Source organism: Gymnoscopelus braueri (genome assembly GCF_963280865.1).
Source record: "Gymnoscopelus braueri genome assembly, chromosome: 13".
NCBI lineage: Eukaryota > Metazoa > Chordata > Actinopteri > Myctophiformes > Myctophidae > Gymnoscopelus > Gymnoscopelus braueri.
This window is the reverse complement of record NC_137615.1, coordinates 15,087,769-15,103,858: the sequence shown is the minus strand read 5'-3', so window position 1 is coordinate 15,103,858 and position 16,090 is coordinate 15,087,769. Positions and strand designations below refer to the sequence as shown.

The following is a 16,090-nucleotide window of genomic DNA, read 5'->3' as shown; positions in this document are numbered from 1 at the left end:
TTTCGCTTCGCGAAACTGATGTGGACGCTTGCATTGACTTTATAAGGTTTTAAAAAAAAACGTATTTATTCGCATGAAGAATTCGCCCCGGTGTGTAAGGACCTTAACTCCCCAAATCTTTCTTCTTTTCTTTTTTACTATAAACCGAATTTTCTTGTAAGGACTAGTAACATTTTCCTCACAATGTCTATTTCTCAAGTTGTCCTATATTTTACATTTGGTCCTTGTAGGTATAGTAATACAAGTACGCACGCACACACACGCGCGCACACGCACAAGCACGCACGTGCACGCACACACACACACACACACACACACACGCACACGCACACAGGCCCCACACTCTCTACATCATCATTAATGTCTGGCCAACGCCTGCCCTGCTGCCTGCCAGAGGAATAGAGTGTCAAGCCACACTCTGGTAAACCAGGAGGCCTGGCGCACTTCACATAACACACGTGCACACACGTGCATGTGCTATTCCTCTACGGAGTGTTTAATTGAACTCTGGCAGAGTATAAAAGTGGAGACCCCTCACGGGTCAGAGTTAAATCCAAACGCTCAGGGTCTTTACAGTGTGCCCTTCCTGCTCGCTGGTTGATCATGGTAAAGTGGCACTAGATTTATTTCTTCATTTCTCACCCCCGCGCCTCGTGATCCCAGAGTGACGTGTGGACGACGAGATTTAGAGTTTTGCCTGATGTGTCAAGGTTTTTTGAATGGCCCCTAACAGAGAGGGGGGGGAAAAGATGAGCTTTCATGTTTATGACAGTGGTTCTCAAACGTTTCCTGTCTCAAGGAGCCCCCAAATTAAAAGGCATTTGGCTGTGGACCCTCAAAATATTTTGTGTCAGGACCCCTCTTAAGATTTGAGTTGGTAAAATGTTTCCAAAATATTCAAAATGTAAAAAAGAATAATGAAAAAATGGCACACTCGTACAAGCTTGTACATCGACTATTTTCAAATAGCCGATGTATATAGGTTTAAAGTGGTTAAACTGATTTGGATGCTATACTCATTTTGCTGGGGACCCTCTGGAACTCCCCCAAGGACCCCTGGGAGGTCCGTGGACCCCACTTTGAGAACCACTGGTGTATGAGATGAGATTTGTTCGTGACTGAGGTATTTGCATGTTTTGGAAAACAGCGAGTTCTAATTTTTGGTTCTAAATGACTACATATCTGTCTCCTTGCAGACCTGCCACCTGGATACACCTACCCCGCCATCGCCATGGGTTACAGGAGCGGCCCCGCCCCTCAGGACGTCCGATTGGCCGAGCCAGCCGACCTGGAAGCGGTGCAGGCGGAGCCTGCCGAGCACGCTCCCCAGCCTCTCTCCAGCCTCGGGGAGGAGCTAGACTGCCAAGCCGCGGTCGTCAGGCCCCTCCCTGAGCCCCTCCCGGAAGTCGCGCCAGAAGCGGAGGAGCCAGTGGCGGAGGGAGTTCTGGACGAGGAGGAGGAGGAGGAGCAGGTGATGGCGGCCGTGGCGGCTGCCAGCTTTGTGCCGGGAGAGGAGGTGGCAGAGCAGGGGCCTGGCGGCGAGGAGGAAGTTCTGGTTTGCCCCCCTACAGAGAGCCCGGTGTGCGAGACCACTTCCTGTCCGCTCGCCCTCTCTGCGGACGAGCCGGAACGGCCCACGCCCGTCATCACCTTGGAGGATGAAGGGGACGAGGAGGTGGCGGCGGGCGAGGAGGGCGGGAGTCCGGCGGAGGAGACCGACCTGGAGGAGGTCAAGGTGACCAGAGAGCAAGAGCCGGACACGGCCTCCGTCATCGAGCTCGACCCCGCTTCTCCCGCGGCCGCCCAGCAGCCTCCGCTTGCCGCAGAGGACGGCGAGCGCCAGGAGCAGTCGGAAAAGACCCCCGATGACGCCTCGGCGGAGATGTCGTGCCTTTCTCCTTCCCCGGCCCCTTCACCTGCCCCCCAGACGACCACCGCTGCTGCTGTCTCTCCTCAAACCTCAAAGCCCCCCGTGCCCTGCTACTGGAGCCTGGAGCTGCTGATCGCCGCCGCCTTCTGCACGGATGTGCCTCCGTTCCCCTTGTTCCCCTTCAGCGCCCCCTCGCCGGCCGCCCGGTCCCAGCCGCCGCCCCACCACGGCATCGAGCTGCTGAGCGAACTGGCCGACCTGGAGCTGCAGGAGCACAAACGCGCCAGCGGGCAAAGCCGAGGTGAGACCCCGAGAGAGCTCCCCCCCCCCCCCCACCCACCCGCTGCTCACACTCACCTCACCAGTGCTGGAGGAAGTATACAGATGTGTTACTTAAGTAAAAGTAGCAATAACACAATGTAGAAGTACTCTACAATGTAGAACATTTTACTCGAGCAAAAGTACAAAAGTATTGACATCAACATTTAATTAAAGATCCAAAAGTAAAGGTTCTCATAGACAAAAAATTTTGTATCAAATTTTTATTTAAAAATGTTTGTATCAAATTTGTGTGTAAAAAAGGTGTAAAAGCTCACAAAGCACCACTTCACGACTTGTGAACCTGTTTTCGACTAGCTTATAGAATTTGTAATATAATAATACAAATCTGCAAAGTAAATTGTAACAAAAGTTTTCTAATAATTTGTAGTGAAGTCAAAAGTACAATATTTGCTCCTGAGATGTAGCGTAGAATGATAAATTATCGAAAAATGGAAATACTCAAGTAAAGTAAAAGTACCTAAAAATTATACTATAGTGCAGTACTTGAGTAAACAAACTTAGCTACTTTCCACCACTGCCCCAGTGCCCCCCCCCCCCCCCGCTCACACTCACAGTCACATCACATCATCTGTTAACATGCGCTCAGAAAAGGGAGAAGGAAGCGCTCTCTGTATCAGCTGGAATGCACTCTCCTTCTCCTATAGTTTATCCTCCTTTTTTTCGTCCTCGTCCGCTGAGACCGACTCCCACTCCGCCCCCCGGGCCAAGCCTCCGTCACTCACTCCTCTCTCCCTTGGATCGTCCTCTCTTCCTGCTTGTCTCTCAGGAGCTCTCTGGTGGATCGTAAAACGCCTCCCCAGAGATGCTGCCTGCAACGCCCGCCTCGCCGTTTCGTTTCCTTTTGGCGCGTTTAAGGCACTTGTACTTGCTAAAAGGCGGCTCTAACGACGGGAGCAGCCTCGGGAGAGAGAAGAGACGAGGCGGAGGGACAGGGGGGGCTAAACTGCTAGCAAAGGGTTGTATCTCTCTCCCGTTACTCCCCCCTCTCTCCCTCCCACCTTTCCTCGGGGAGCCGTCTTTCTGTCTCTCTACCCCTGCTGCCGTTTGATCCATGCACCCGCCGGTGCGCGCGCGCACGCACACACACACACACACACACACACACACGCACGCGCACACACACACACACAGAGTCCCATACACACACACTTTTACAAAGCAGGGAAAAAAAGAACAGTTTGTCCCCCCTGTCCCCCCGAACACAAAGTGTTACTGAAAGTTAGCGTGTAATCACAAAAGCAGTGGATGTTTTCAGCACCCTGGAGCATTGCCTGGCTAATTAGACCCCATTGTTTTAAAGTGGCTTTTAAAAGCTTCCTTGTTTTTTCAAAGCGTCATGTGTTCTTTTAGTTGGGATGTTTTTTTTTTTTTGTTGTTTTCTTTCGTTTTTTTCATTCGTGCACAAAAAGGATGTTTTGTGTTTACAGCGGCATCCTAATGCCTTTAACTGCTCCCAGAAGAGGTTTCTATAAAAAGGGGGCAAGCATCAACTGATTTTCGGAGACAGTGATGTTGTTGTCTTCGTGATGAGGTATTGTTCTGGGATCGGGGGTGGAGGGGGTGGCAAACGGTGTCTCGGAGTCGCCGCAATAACACGTGCTGGAATGACAGAGACAGAGTTGTCTGCGTGTCTTTTCAATGTGTTCAAAACATATAATTCAGTCAGCCTTTGTAGGATAGCTTACACCAGTGATTCTCAACCTTTTTCATTTCAAGGACCCCCAGTTTGATATGCATTAGACCACTGACCCTCATTTGATTTTTTTGGGACCACAATCTACACTGTAAAATCCTCAGTGTTCATTTACAGGTGCTATAAGTGATATCGTTTTTTTTGACAATTGTTAAATAGCTCTTTATTCTGATAGTAATCACTGATATAGTGTTTGTTCAGTTACACAGGTCTCCCTATCTCTCCAGCTCTTTAGTAAACAGAAAATATACAAAGATCAACAAGTGAAATAGAAAGTTATGACACCCAAAAATGTACAAACAAAATTGGAAGTGGAACACTATAAAATTGAAGCTGATAAATGGTCTCTCTGTCCTGTTTGGATTAAATTGGTGTCCCACCTGAAGATTCAAGTGCAATTCAAGTGCAAAAAAACAGTTAAAGTCTAAAAGTGCATAGAGTTTTAACCACAAACCGCAAAATAGCTGGGGACCCCCTGGAACCCCCTCAAAGACCCCTGGGACATCCCCGGACCCACCTTAACCAGTAGCCTACGCATAGCTGCTTATAACTAGGCTTCATCCCCTGTGTATCCAGGCTCTATAGGTCTGTCCATTGGTGACAGATAGAATCCAGTCAGGGCCACAGGCAGAGAGGAGTGGATAGGAAAAGCCTGGCCCAGATGGCCACTGACAGAACAGCATCTGTTTATTCCACATTGACATGACCTCTGAAAGGATACGCTACTGCGCCCTCATGCTCGCTTAATCTGTGTGCTCTTTCCCTCGCCCCGTTCATTTGCAATGGTGGGATAAGTCACACGATAGAAGATAACACTGGTAACAATGTAACACCAAGCTGCCGCTGCGTCTGCACGTTTCACGCCGAAATGTGCGGACAAATCACTCATCTCTCTTTCTTCCCCGTGAATTCGTTTTGACACTTTTTTTTTATAAGGATGAAAGTTGTGCACAGCACCCCCAGACAAATGGAATGCTTGTACACATGCAGAGCCGTGCACACATTACGATGTGTGACCAATGTTTGATTTTGCACCGTAAAATCACCCTTACGAGTAATTTTTTTACACATTCAGAGTTACTTTAACACCCGGGACTTTGCTGTGTGTGTGTGTGTATGCGCTTTGTTCCCCATAGAAGACGAGTTGCTGATTTTTGACCTCCAGAGCCTCGCCACCCTGGCAGCTGCCCGCGCCCTAGAGATGGGCTCCCAGGAGGAGAGCAGCTCAAGTGCAGGGCGGCACTGCCCGGCCCGCCGGACCCTCAACCTCCGTAGGAAATGCAACTGGACGCCACGCAATGAACCAGTAAGACCGCTGTTACAGTACAGTACGTCAGTTGTTTGACACCAAAACAGATGCCTTCTTCTCGGGCTGTCCCCTAATAGTCAAATAATCAATTAATCGGTTTGGCCATAGGCGATCAAGACTTTGACTGGTGATTAGTCGTTTTCTATGTTTATTTCCATGTTGATTGAATTATTTCTTGCTAAATAGTGAGAGTTAACTCTAGATATGCCCTACAAAGCTAAAGTGCCGTAACTACGCAAATAATCAAGCTGATTAAAAGAAAGGCTTTAAAGTGTTTCAACTTTCCAGCCAAATGGGTTATTGGTATACAAGTGATATTACACTATTGTACATCTGTTCATGAGGTAATTGTTTATCCCCCAAAATCACGAAGACTGATTTGACCTTTGAGACGAATAAACAAGTGTCCAAAAATGTAGTTACTGCACTTTTAATAGGCCAAAAGCCAGTGGCCATTGTGAAATCAACATTAGAATGTTCAGTTCTCAACATCACCCACCGGAAAAGGCTGACAAACGCAAGTTTACAGATTTGTTGATTAAATCAACTAATAGATTAGTTGACAAATTCCTATGAGTATTAGTCGACTACGAGTTTATCTAGTTTAGGACAGCCCTGCCCTGTATTGTTTCTGGGAAGTCTTACTGTCGTACTGATTAATTGCCAATTAACCACTTAAACCCTATATATTTCATTGACCACTGCACTATTGGTTAGATGTGAGTAGGTTCAACACCTCTGTTGTGTTCCTCAGGCATGCCCGGCTAAAGGTGGCATGGAAACTATGGACGGACCTGAGTTGGCAATGCGTGTTAAATTGGCCGAGCTACAGCGACACTACAAAGAAAAACAGAGGGAACTGGCCAAGCTCCAGAGGAAGCATGACCATCAGTGAGTATGGGCCTGTGCATCCTCTCGTACCTCTGCTCTCGTTTCCCAACCTCGACCGCATGACCGTTTGACCTGCATTCATGGATTTGTAAAGCGCAGAAAAAAGAAATCCCCCCTTAGACATACTTCCTTCCAACTTCTCCAAGGATTCCTTTCTTTATTCTGCGACTGGTCCCAACCATTTGTTATTCACATAATTGTTGCTGTCGGCTAGAAACCGTGTATATCCAAAACTTTGAAATGTAACAAAATAACCTGTTTTTCAATGGATCCAACATAGTTATTATTTAGTCATGAAATCTTGTTATTACTTTTCATTGGTTCAAAATGTATTAAACCTACAGATACACTTGATCAACTATAGTGAAAATAGCAGGTCTGCAAGCTCACGACGAGTTGTGACTTGTGAGCTTGTAGATCTCTATTCTCACTATTTCCGCGCGTCACTCATGCGCGACAAAGAACTGACAAGGCATTAATTTATGAAAAAAACAGGACAAGTTAAAATATGGAGATACAAGGTTTCTGCCCGACACAGACGACATAGTATCTTGAGTTTCCCTCTTTGTGTGTGTGTGTGTCTGTCCGTGTGCACGTGCACTCATGCATCATACAAGCAGGAAGGAGGAAACGCCTCGCAGCCCCGCGCGGAGAGGCCCGGGACGGCCGAGGAAGCGGAAGCCGGCTCTCGCCACGGGGCCCGTGTCCTCATCGGAGGGCCAGAGAAAAGTGAAGTGAGTACCCCCCCCCCGCCACCCCCCACTTCATCATCTCCTCTTCCTGGCGCTGGTCCAGACACTCCTGATAAGCCCCTCTGTATCACAGGCATCCAGGGATCCAGGGGGGAGACCACCTCCCACTGGCCCAAAAAAAAGACAAGAAAAAAAAACACAGGAAGTGAAAAAGCCCGCAGAACGTTTCAAGGAAGTCCACTTGAACCCATTCTTAACCTAATCAGCATTACTGCTCAATTGTATTACAGTGTAATCTGTCAGTGCTGTGTGTGTGTGTGTGTGTGTGTGTGTGTGTGTGTGTGTGTGTGTGTGTGTGTGTGTGTGTGTGTGTGTGTGTGTGTGTGTGTGTGTGTGTGTGTGTGTGTGTGTGTGTGTGTGTGTGTGTGTGTGTGTGTGTGTGTGTGTGACGTGTGTGTGTTTTTGTGCGTGCACGCTAATAGCAGACTGTTAGCCCAGTGTGTCTGTTCACCACATATGGCATGCTATGCGTGCACACACACACACACACACACACACACCAACGTGTGCACGCCCTCACATATCACTCTGTGTACGTCCAAATGAGTTTCTGCCCGGCCAATTATAATAAAGCCCGATTTATTAGAGTTGTTTTTTTATGCGAGCCCGGTGTCGCGCACCGAAATTTCGGGTCGCACGCCACGGAGGCGAGACCAAAGTATCACTCAGACCTAAACATGAATGGCATTACTGTGGGTGTCAGGGTGGGGTGAGCTGAGCTGAGGCGGGTTAAAGTGTGTGTGTGTGTGTGTGTGTGTGTGTGTGTGTGTGTGTGTGTTGGGGGTTTATAGCTTGGCTTCTGCCTGCTGGCTGCGGAGGGGATGACAGGCGGGAGGCTGTAATTAGAGTACTGTGAATTCTCCTGTAATCTGTCCCAGCAGCGGGAATGTGACACGCCGTTGCCATTAGAGCCCCGCTGGGGTCACCGGGGGTCCATAGGGTAACGGGGTGGCTCTTGCCAAAGCAAGAGCCACCAGAGGCACGCTGACATTTAAGGGGCTTTGATTCTGTGGCCCCTGTGTGTGTGTGTGTGTGTGTGTGTGTGTGTGTGTGTGTGTGTGTGTGTGTGTGTGTGTGTGTGTGTGTGTGTGTGTGTGTGTGTGTGTGTGTGTGTGTGTGTGTGTGTGTGTGTGTGTGTGTGTGTGTGTGTGTGTGTGTGTGTGTGTGTGTGTGTGAGAGAGAGAGAGAGGGCAGATAGAATCGATGGCGTTAGAGAGAGGGATGCAAACGGAACATGAAAGAGAGAGGGATTAATTGCCTAAAAGCATATTAACAGGTGACGATGATGAAAACGTACAGTGAAGGCTTTGACCAGTGCAGTGTCTTTAGATGAACGGCAGCCTGGGAGGGCGATAAGGGTTTCAATTATACACGTCGGCACGGCAGCGCCCACGTTATCGTCACTGTCTTGTCGGGCGAGGAAAGCTGTCGGGCGTGAGCTTGTAGACCAGTGGTTCTCAGAGTGGGGTCCGGGGACCAGGGGGGTCACTTTGTGCCGTGCTGTGAGCTTGTACATCTGCAATTTTTATTATATATATAAAAAAAAAGAAAAATCCTGAAAGTATTGGAATATTTTACATTAATGTGATTTTTTCTTCTCTATTGGGGGTCCTTGGCACGAAAACATTTGAGAGCTACTGTTGTAGATCATCGTTGTCCGTCAGAAACCTCATACAGTATGTCCCAAAACCGTTACTTTTCAGGAAATGGGGAAAAAAGTGTGTGTGTCAGAAAGGGAGGTCCCAGCCATGGAAGATGTGTTCCAATGTAGTTATTATTTGGTCAATATTTGTAAAAACCCACAGACCACATTCACAATGTTTCAAAAATAGTGAAAATAGACAGAGCTACAAGCTCACAACACGTCGCATCGCGTGACACTCTTGAACGATGACGTACGTACAGTAGGCCAGGCCATTCATTTACGGGAAAAAAAACATACAAAGTTAAAATATGGAGATACAAGGTTTCTGCCCGACAGCAACGAGATCCGCTATTTGCACTTCTTTTGCGCGACACCGTCGTGTCGTTCTAATAAACTAAACAGGGCATTCATTTATGACAAAGCATAAAGAAGATGAAATCTGGAGACACAAGGTTTATGCCCGACAGCGACGATATGCAGAGATTAGAGGGGCTTATTATGCTCAGTGCCACCTCTGTATTTCTCTCTCTCTCTCTCTCTCTCTCTCTCTCTCTCTCTCTCTCTCTCTCTCTCTCTCTCTCTCTCTCTCTCTCTCTCTCTCTCTCTCTCTCTTTCTCTCTCTCTCTCGCACTATCTCTCTCTCTCTGTTGTTTCTGGGCAGCATTCCACTGTGTTCCCAGCTGTCCCTCTGTGATGTCACCTCCTCTCTCCTTCCACTCATATACACTCCCCCCTCACCGGGCCAGTACTGGGCACGGGGGTGGGGGGACACTGATGATGGGTGACAGTGAAACCCAAATGAAAGGGCACCAGGCCATGATCCCACAGTGCTGCGGAGGAGGAGGAGGAGGGGGAGGAGGGGGAGGAGGGGCGCGTGGACGGTGTGAAGGGGGGTGGGGTTGGGGCAGGTCCAAGGGTGACCTGGCCCTTCAGGCCACGCTACAGTAAATGAGACTCTTGTCTCTGTTGTGTCACACTCAACGTCTGGGGCTCCAGAGCAACAGCTGCGCTGCTTTCTGTTTCGCCAGTCGCCTCGCCCAGGCGGGCGGGGCAGGCCTCGGTGTTGCGCCGGCGTTCCTACAGGACAGCCGGTTCCCCCGTGCGCGCGGCGTGAGCGACGGGATGCTGATTCTTGAATGAGGAAGCTGGCAGGCAAGACTGTGGTGTGTATATACGGGCCCCATGCAGCGCTTACATGGCAGGATTATGTAAACGCCATGTACTGTACCTGTCACTCACGCCACTACACCATGCTGATGCTCTGGAGCTCTGATGGAGGCCAGTGGGTCAGTGGGTAAAGGCTGAGTTATTTACTTAGTTGGGCGCCCCGTGTTTGCTCAACGGAAATAGCCGATCTACAAGCTCGAGCTTGGAGATCGGCTATTTTTGGGGACGCTCCGAGCAACCAAGTATAAATCATGTGTGTGTGTGTGTGTGTGTGTGTGTGTGTGTGTGTGTGTGTGTGTGTGTGTGTGTGTGTGTGTGTGTGTGTGTGTGTGTGTGTGTGTGTGTGTGTGTGTGTGTGTGTGTGTGTGTGTGTGTGTGTGTGTGTGTGTGTGTGTGTGTGTGCGTGCGTGTGCGTGCGTGAGATACGTCCATGCATGCCTTGGCCGTATGTTTTGGGCTTTAGTTCATTCACTCATCCGCGCAATCTGTGTATAATGCACAACGAACGCATACATAGCTGCATGCGTGTGCTCCTGTATTATTATTATGTGTAATTTTATTCCTTTGGGCAAGAACACACCAGAGGCCTTTCTGATGCTGCTGTTTTGAATGATATAAGGGGGAAGGTGGGGAGGGAAAGGGAAGAGGGGGCATAGCCGGGGCCGGGCAAACCTTGCTAATCAATTGTGTTTAATTAGTCACTCTACGCTTGGTCCCGCCGCCCGCCCCACTCCCCCCACGAGGGGACGGGACTCTGTCACATCGCGTTTGTCAACAGTGGCAGTCAGCAGAAATCTGCCTGGCAGGGACGGCTCACACTTCACTGCCACTGCCCTGTCACGCTGCTGACGGTTGATGGGACAGACAGGCTCTGCTGTTCCGTCTAACCGAACCGTGGTGGAAGAAGTACTCAAATTCAATGCCATAATATTAAAATAAAAAAAATACTCCCGTATTATAATTTTTACTTACAAAAGTATTGTCATCAAAATGTACTTACGGTACCGTAAAAGTACATTTTGGGGGTAAAACTATCCCTTTAATGTATATTTTGTAATAATAATTTGAATCTAGTAACTAAAGCTGTTATATACTGTATAATTGTAGTGGAGTAAAAAGCACAACATTTGCCTCTTGAGATGTAGTGAAGTAGAAGTATAAAGTATTGAAAAAAACTGTAAATACTCTAGTAAAGTAAAAGTACCTGGAAGTTGTACTTGAGTACAGTACTTGAGTAACCGCCCCCACCCCCCACCACCAACCCAGATCAACAGTTTTCCCCTCGCTTGGTCTTGGCATTAACCGGCACCACACCGGCACGCTCTGAATGCGAGATATACTGTAACAGTGCCAGCGCAGCGCACTTGAAGGCCCTGCCTGGGTTCACAGACACGCTGCGCGTAGGTCTGTGCGCTCGTGCACACACGTGCACGCCCGCTAACGCCGGGATCCCCAAACCGTGTGTTATTACGCTTGTGTAAACAAAGCATTAGGATGAAAAATTGAACGTGTCTTTCCGTTTTTTTGCCGGCGATGGGGCACTCTAGATTAGGGCTCTGCTTTCTCTGCAAATGTGACTGATGACATTCCTAGGCTGCACACACACACAGTAGGAGCGAGGCGGTTAATCTTTTGTTTGAGCACGGCCCAGCCGGCTCTCGTCGTCCGTGTGGTCTTTGGGCAGCCTTCCAGGGGGAAAATTCAAGGGCGTTTGGAGTGGGTTTTGGCCTGTGATGTGGCGTGCTGTTTGGGGAAAGAGAGCCTGCCACGCTGATATGGAAGCGACAATGGCACACACCACCGCAGAGCTGTGATATTCACCGGGAAACAACAGGGCCGTGCGCTAAGCAACGCCATCGTTCATCGGAACGCCTTTCCAACCAACCGTTTCACCGTGGCGTTCAGAGAGCCTCCTCAGCTCCTGATTACACTGATTACACTGAACTGCTGCTCTATTCTATTCTATATTCTCCTGATGGGCTGCAAAGACGCTCCCTAGAAGAGATGTTAAGAAACTTCTCGTTCCACACTTCCCATCAAATGATTCTGGGCTCCACCTCAGATCCCAGTTTTATTATTTTATTTCCTATTCTGCTCATTCTGCTCATCAGACGAAGAACATTAAGAGCATTATTAGAAGTCAGAGGGAGGTGACTCAACTAACCCACCACCCCTTCTGATCAGTGGTGTAAAGTAACTAAGTACTTTTACTCAAGTACTGTACTTAAGTACAATTTTGAGGTATTTTTTACTTGACTTGAGTATTTCCAATTTACAGTACTTTTACTTCTACTCCACTACATCTCAGAGGCAAATATTGTACTTTTACTCCACTACAATTATTTGAAAACTTAGTTACTAGTTACTTTGTAGATTTTGACAATCATTGCAAAACATACAGTAACCACTTCAGCCCTATATACATTTCGGCCATTTAAAAATAGCAGATCTACAAGCTCTCAATGTGTCGCATCGCGACACATTGAGAGCTTGTAGATCTAATATTTTCAAAAGATTTGTATACATTTGAAAACCTGTGAAATGGGACATTCTGCATAAAGAGTACTTTCCACTTTTGGTACTTTTGTACTTTTACTAAGTAAATTTTGAATTCCGGACTTTTTGTCTTTTTGACCAAAAGGAGTATTGCTACATTGCAGTATTGATACTTTTACTTTAAAAAAGGAATTTGAGTACTTTTTCCACCACTGCTTCTGATCTCTTTTCACAGACATCACATCCCCCCTACACACACACACACTCTCTCTCTTTTCACACCTCCACCATTCTTCTCTGATGAATGCCTCTCTCCCTTGTTTTGACTGGCAGGTCCATGGTGGCGGGGCTTACGCTGTCGCCTGACGACCTGGGAGGAGGAGGAGGAGGAGGAGGCGGCGACAGCCAGAGGCGGAAGAAGAAGCTGTCCAATCGGGGCTTTGAGAGACTCGGCGGTACTCAGGTCAGCCCCCCCCCCCCTCTCTTCGTCCTTCTCTCTTTTGTCCTCCGTGCAACTCAAAATAAAAAAGAGGCCACTCTTTGTTTCTTTTTACGTTTGATATTTCCCCTTGTCGCACGCCCATTTCTAATTAGGTGCTCACCCTCAGGAGTCAAATTCCCCCGCTCTCTCCATATTAATATCTTTTTCATTGCGTTTTCTTCTGTTCTTTTTTTCCGTTTTTCTTTTTTTCCTTTCCCTGTTTCTCTGGCTTTTCTGCTGCTGCTGTGACCGGGGTTATAACTGACTGTCTCTCTCTCTTTCTCTCTCTGTCTCCCTTTCTCTCTCTTGGGTTTCTCTCTCTGTTCTTGCAGATGAAAGTGGCGGGCTGCAGGAAGAGCGCTCTTCACGGCCTGCTCGGCTCCAAGCTGTCCGGTGACAGTGTGGTGCAGCTCAAGCAGAAGGTCCAGCAGGGTAAGAGGGCTCTCCTCTCAGGGACAACATGCTCCATCAGGGACAAGGAGGTTTCGCCCTCCGGCTCCGCCGTGAAGCACGGACTCCACCGGGTCCAGCAGGGCGGCAACAACAAAGCAGAGTCCCAGCGCGAGTCCGGGGGACAGAGTGACACAGGTAGACACTGAACCCCCGCCCCCCCCGTCATCATCGGGCTGCCGCATGTGTGATTTTTAGTTTGACTCTAGCAATGAGCAGCTCTGCATTGGTCGCCGTGTGTATTCTTAAACCACTGCTTCTCAAAGGTCCATTTGGTTCCATTTGTACACTCTCAGAGTTACATTAACATTGATTTTACAATGTAAATTGGGGTCCCAGAGATAGAAATGCCATTAAATGGGGGTCCGTAGCCTAATGCATGTCAAACTGGGGGTCCTTGAAATAAATTAAAATGGTTGCGAATCACCATAAACATGGTTTACATGGTTGCCGTAAACATCTTCTCTTATGGGGGTCCCTGGCATATCTTTTCCACGGGCTAATAAGTGTCAATTTGGGGCTCCTTGCCGTGAAAAGGTTTGAGAACCACTGAACTACGGTAAACGCGCTGTCCTTCGAATGTGAACTTCCTGACGGTCTTTGCGTGTGGCCTCTCTCTCTCTCAGCCACCAGTGCAGACAGCGGCGCCCAGGAGAGCTGGACGGGCCTGGTGCGGCGAGGTAGAAAGAAGGGATCCATCAGCCTGACCGCAGACTCCTCGTCCCGTCTGAAGCAGCCCAGAGCGCGGGTGCTCCGCGGCAGGAGACAAGACACCCTGGAGGAGGGCGACAGCACCCCCGCTGAGAGTGACTCCTCTGAGCAAGGTGAGACACTTAATTGATCTCGAGAGAGTCTACAAATGTGACCAAATGGACCCTTATGGGTTACTGTGACCAGACGTCCCGTTTTTGGCCCAGGATTGTCCTGGTTTCAAGCTTCCCAAGAAATGTCTCTAAATGACTAAAATTTCTAAAATGTTTCAACATTCACTACATTGTCCCGGTTTTCACCACAGTTAAAATAACACTTTGTTTTGAGCGCTTACATAGACGTTGTCGTGTTCCGTTCTGTTCTGTTCTGTTCTGTTGAAAGGTGCAGTCACTAGGTGTGCTTAAGTGCTAAAATAATTGTCCCCCATCCTGATGAAAATAAAAATAAATGTCAAATAAATTGTCAAAAGTAGCGAATTGCCAATCTACAAGCTGTCAATGCGTTGCATCGCGATGCTTTGTGAGCTTGTTGATGGGGTACTTTCACAGTTTTTGACAATTTATTTGACATTTATTTAAGTGATTATGCGTCCTGTCTTGTTTGTTTTTTAAATATGGTCGCCCTACGTATGGGTCCATTTGGTACCATTTGAGTCTACAAATCTAAAAAACAAATAATTTTACTGTGTAACGGGGCTGTCTTGCACCAAATGACCTATATCCACTGGCAAGGTCAAAGTACAGCGTCAATAAGTAAACCGCGGTCGTGCAGATGTCTCATTTGACCCCGTGGGTCAAGCTCGACTATTATGTTGCGTTCCCCGATATTGTCATCAGAGAAGACAAGTTTTTCGTTCTTTGACAAAATCGAAAGAACCCAGTCTCTTTGTTTCTGCACACATTGCTGCCGTGGCCTTTTGGTAATTTCTAAATCAACTTTTGACGATTAACCCATTAAGACCTGAGGCCGATTCTACAACTAAATCCCAACAGTATTCTGAAAAACGTATGTTTCTATATCAGTGGTGCTCAAACTTTTTCATGTCAGTATGACATGAAAGCAGTATGATATGCTTTTGGCCGCCGACCCCCATCTCAAAATATGTTGTTCCAGGGACCCCCAGAAGCAAAGATTTCAGTTAAAAATGTTTGCTTTTAAAATAATACATATTCAAAGATTTGCACACATTTTCACGATTTTTCAAAAATAGCAGATCTACGAGCTCATAGCACGGCACTCGTGCCGTGCTATGAGCTTGTATATCTGCTATTTTTGAATAGCCAAAGTGTCAAATAATGCCTTTTAGTTTCTAAATCAAAAAATGACACAGATGCGTTCCCGGTCTTAAAGAGTTAATCTCCGCCGGCTCGCGGAGGTGAGTGAAAAGGTGCTGATGATCGTCTCGTACGGGTGACAGGCACATCGGCGGGGGCGCAGACACCCGACACCTCCAGCGGCCCTTTTTGGCCCGTCAGAGCTGTAGACGCACAGCCGCAGCTGTGGAGAGTTGCCATGCGAGAAGCCCTGACAGCCTCCCAGACAAGCTGGCTGGCTGGCTGGCGGCTGCACAATGGCACACACACACACACACACACACACACACACACACACACACACACACACACACACACACACACACACACACACACACACACACACACGCGTTTGTATTAATCAGTGGTGGAAAAAGTACTCAAATTTTTTACCTAAGTAAAAGTATCAATACTGCAATGTAGAAATAACTCTGTTACAAGTAGAAGTCCCGTATTAAAAATGTACTTGAGTAAAAGTACAAAAGTATTGCTATCAAAATATACTTTAAGTACCAAAAGTAAAAGTACTCATTGTGCAGAATGTCCCATTTCACACGTTTTCAAATGTATAAAATCTTTTGAAAAAGCAGATCTGCAAGCTCAGAATGCGTCGCATCGCGACACACTGTGAGCTTGTAGATCGGCTATTTTCAAATGGCCGAAATGTATATAGGGCTGAAGTGGTTAACGTATGTTTTGTAATAATAATCAAAATCTACAAAGTAACTAGTAACTAAAGTTTTCAAATAATTGTAGTGGAGTAAAAAGTACAATATTTGCCTCTGAGATGTAGTGGAGTAGAAGTAAAAGTACTGAAAATTGGAAATACTCAAGTAAAGTAAAAGTACCTACATAAAATTGTACAGTACTTGAGTAAGCACACACACACACACACACACACACTCACTCACTCTCACACACACACACACACACACACACACCCACACACACACACACACACACACACGCA

The 16,090-nt window shown here is 47.6% G+C and overlaps 1 protein-coding gene across 1 annotated transcript in view; it reads left to right on the top strand.

The window, feature by feature from the left end:
• Window positions 1-16,090, top strand: part of bahcc1a (BAH domain and coiled-coil containing 1a) — a 104,585-nt gene that overhangs the window by 64,186 nt on the left and 24,309 nt on the right. Inside the window, 7 exon segments of the mRNA XM_080448481.1 lie at window positions 1,197-2,171; window positions 5,042-5,211; window positions 5,969-6,105; window positions 6,726-6,839; window positions 12,499-12,628; window positions 12,979-13,234; window positions 13,723-13,920. Of these exon segments, the coding sequence (XP_080304607.1) occupies window positions 1,197-2,171; window positions 5,042-5,211; window positions 5,969-6,105; window positions 6,726-6,839; window positions 12,499-12,628; window positions 12,979-13,234; window positions 13,723-13,920 (1,980 nt within the window).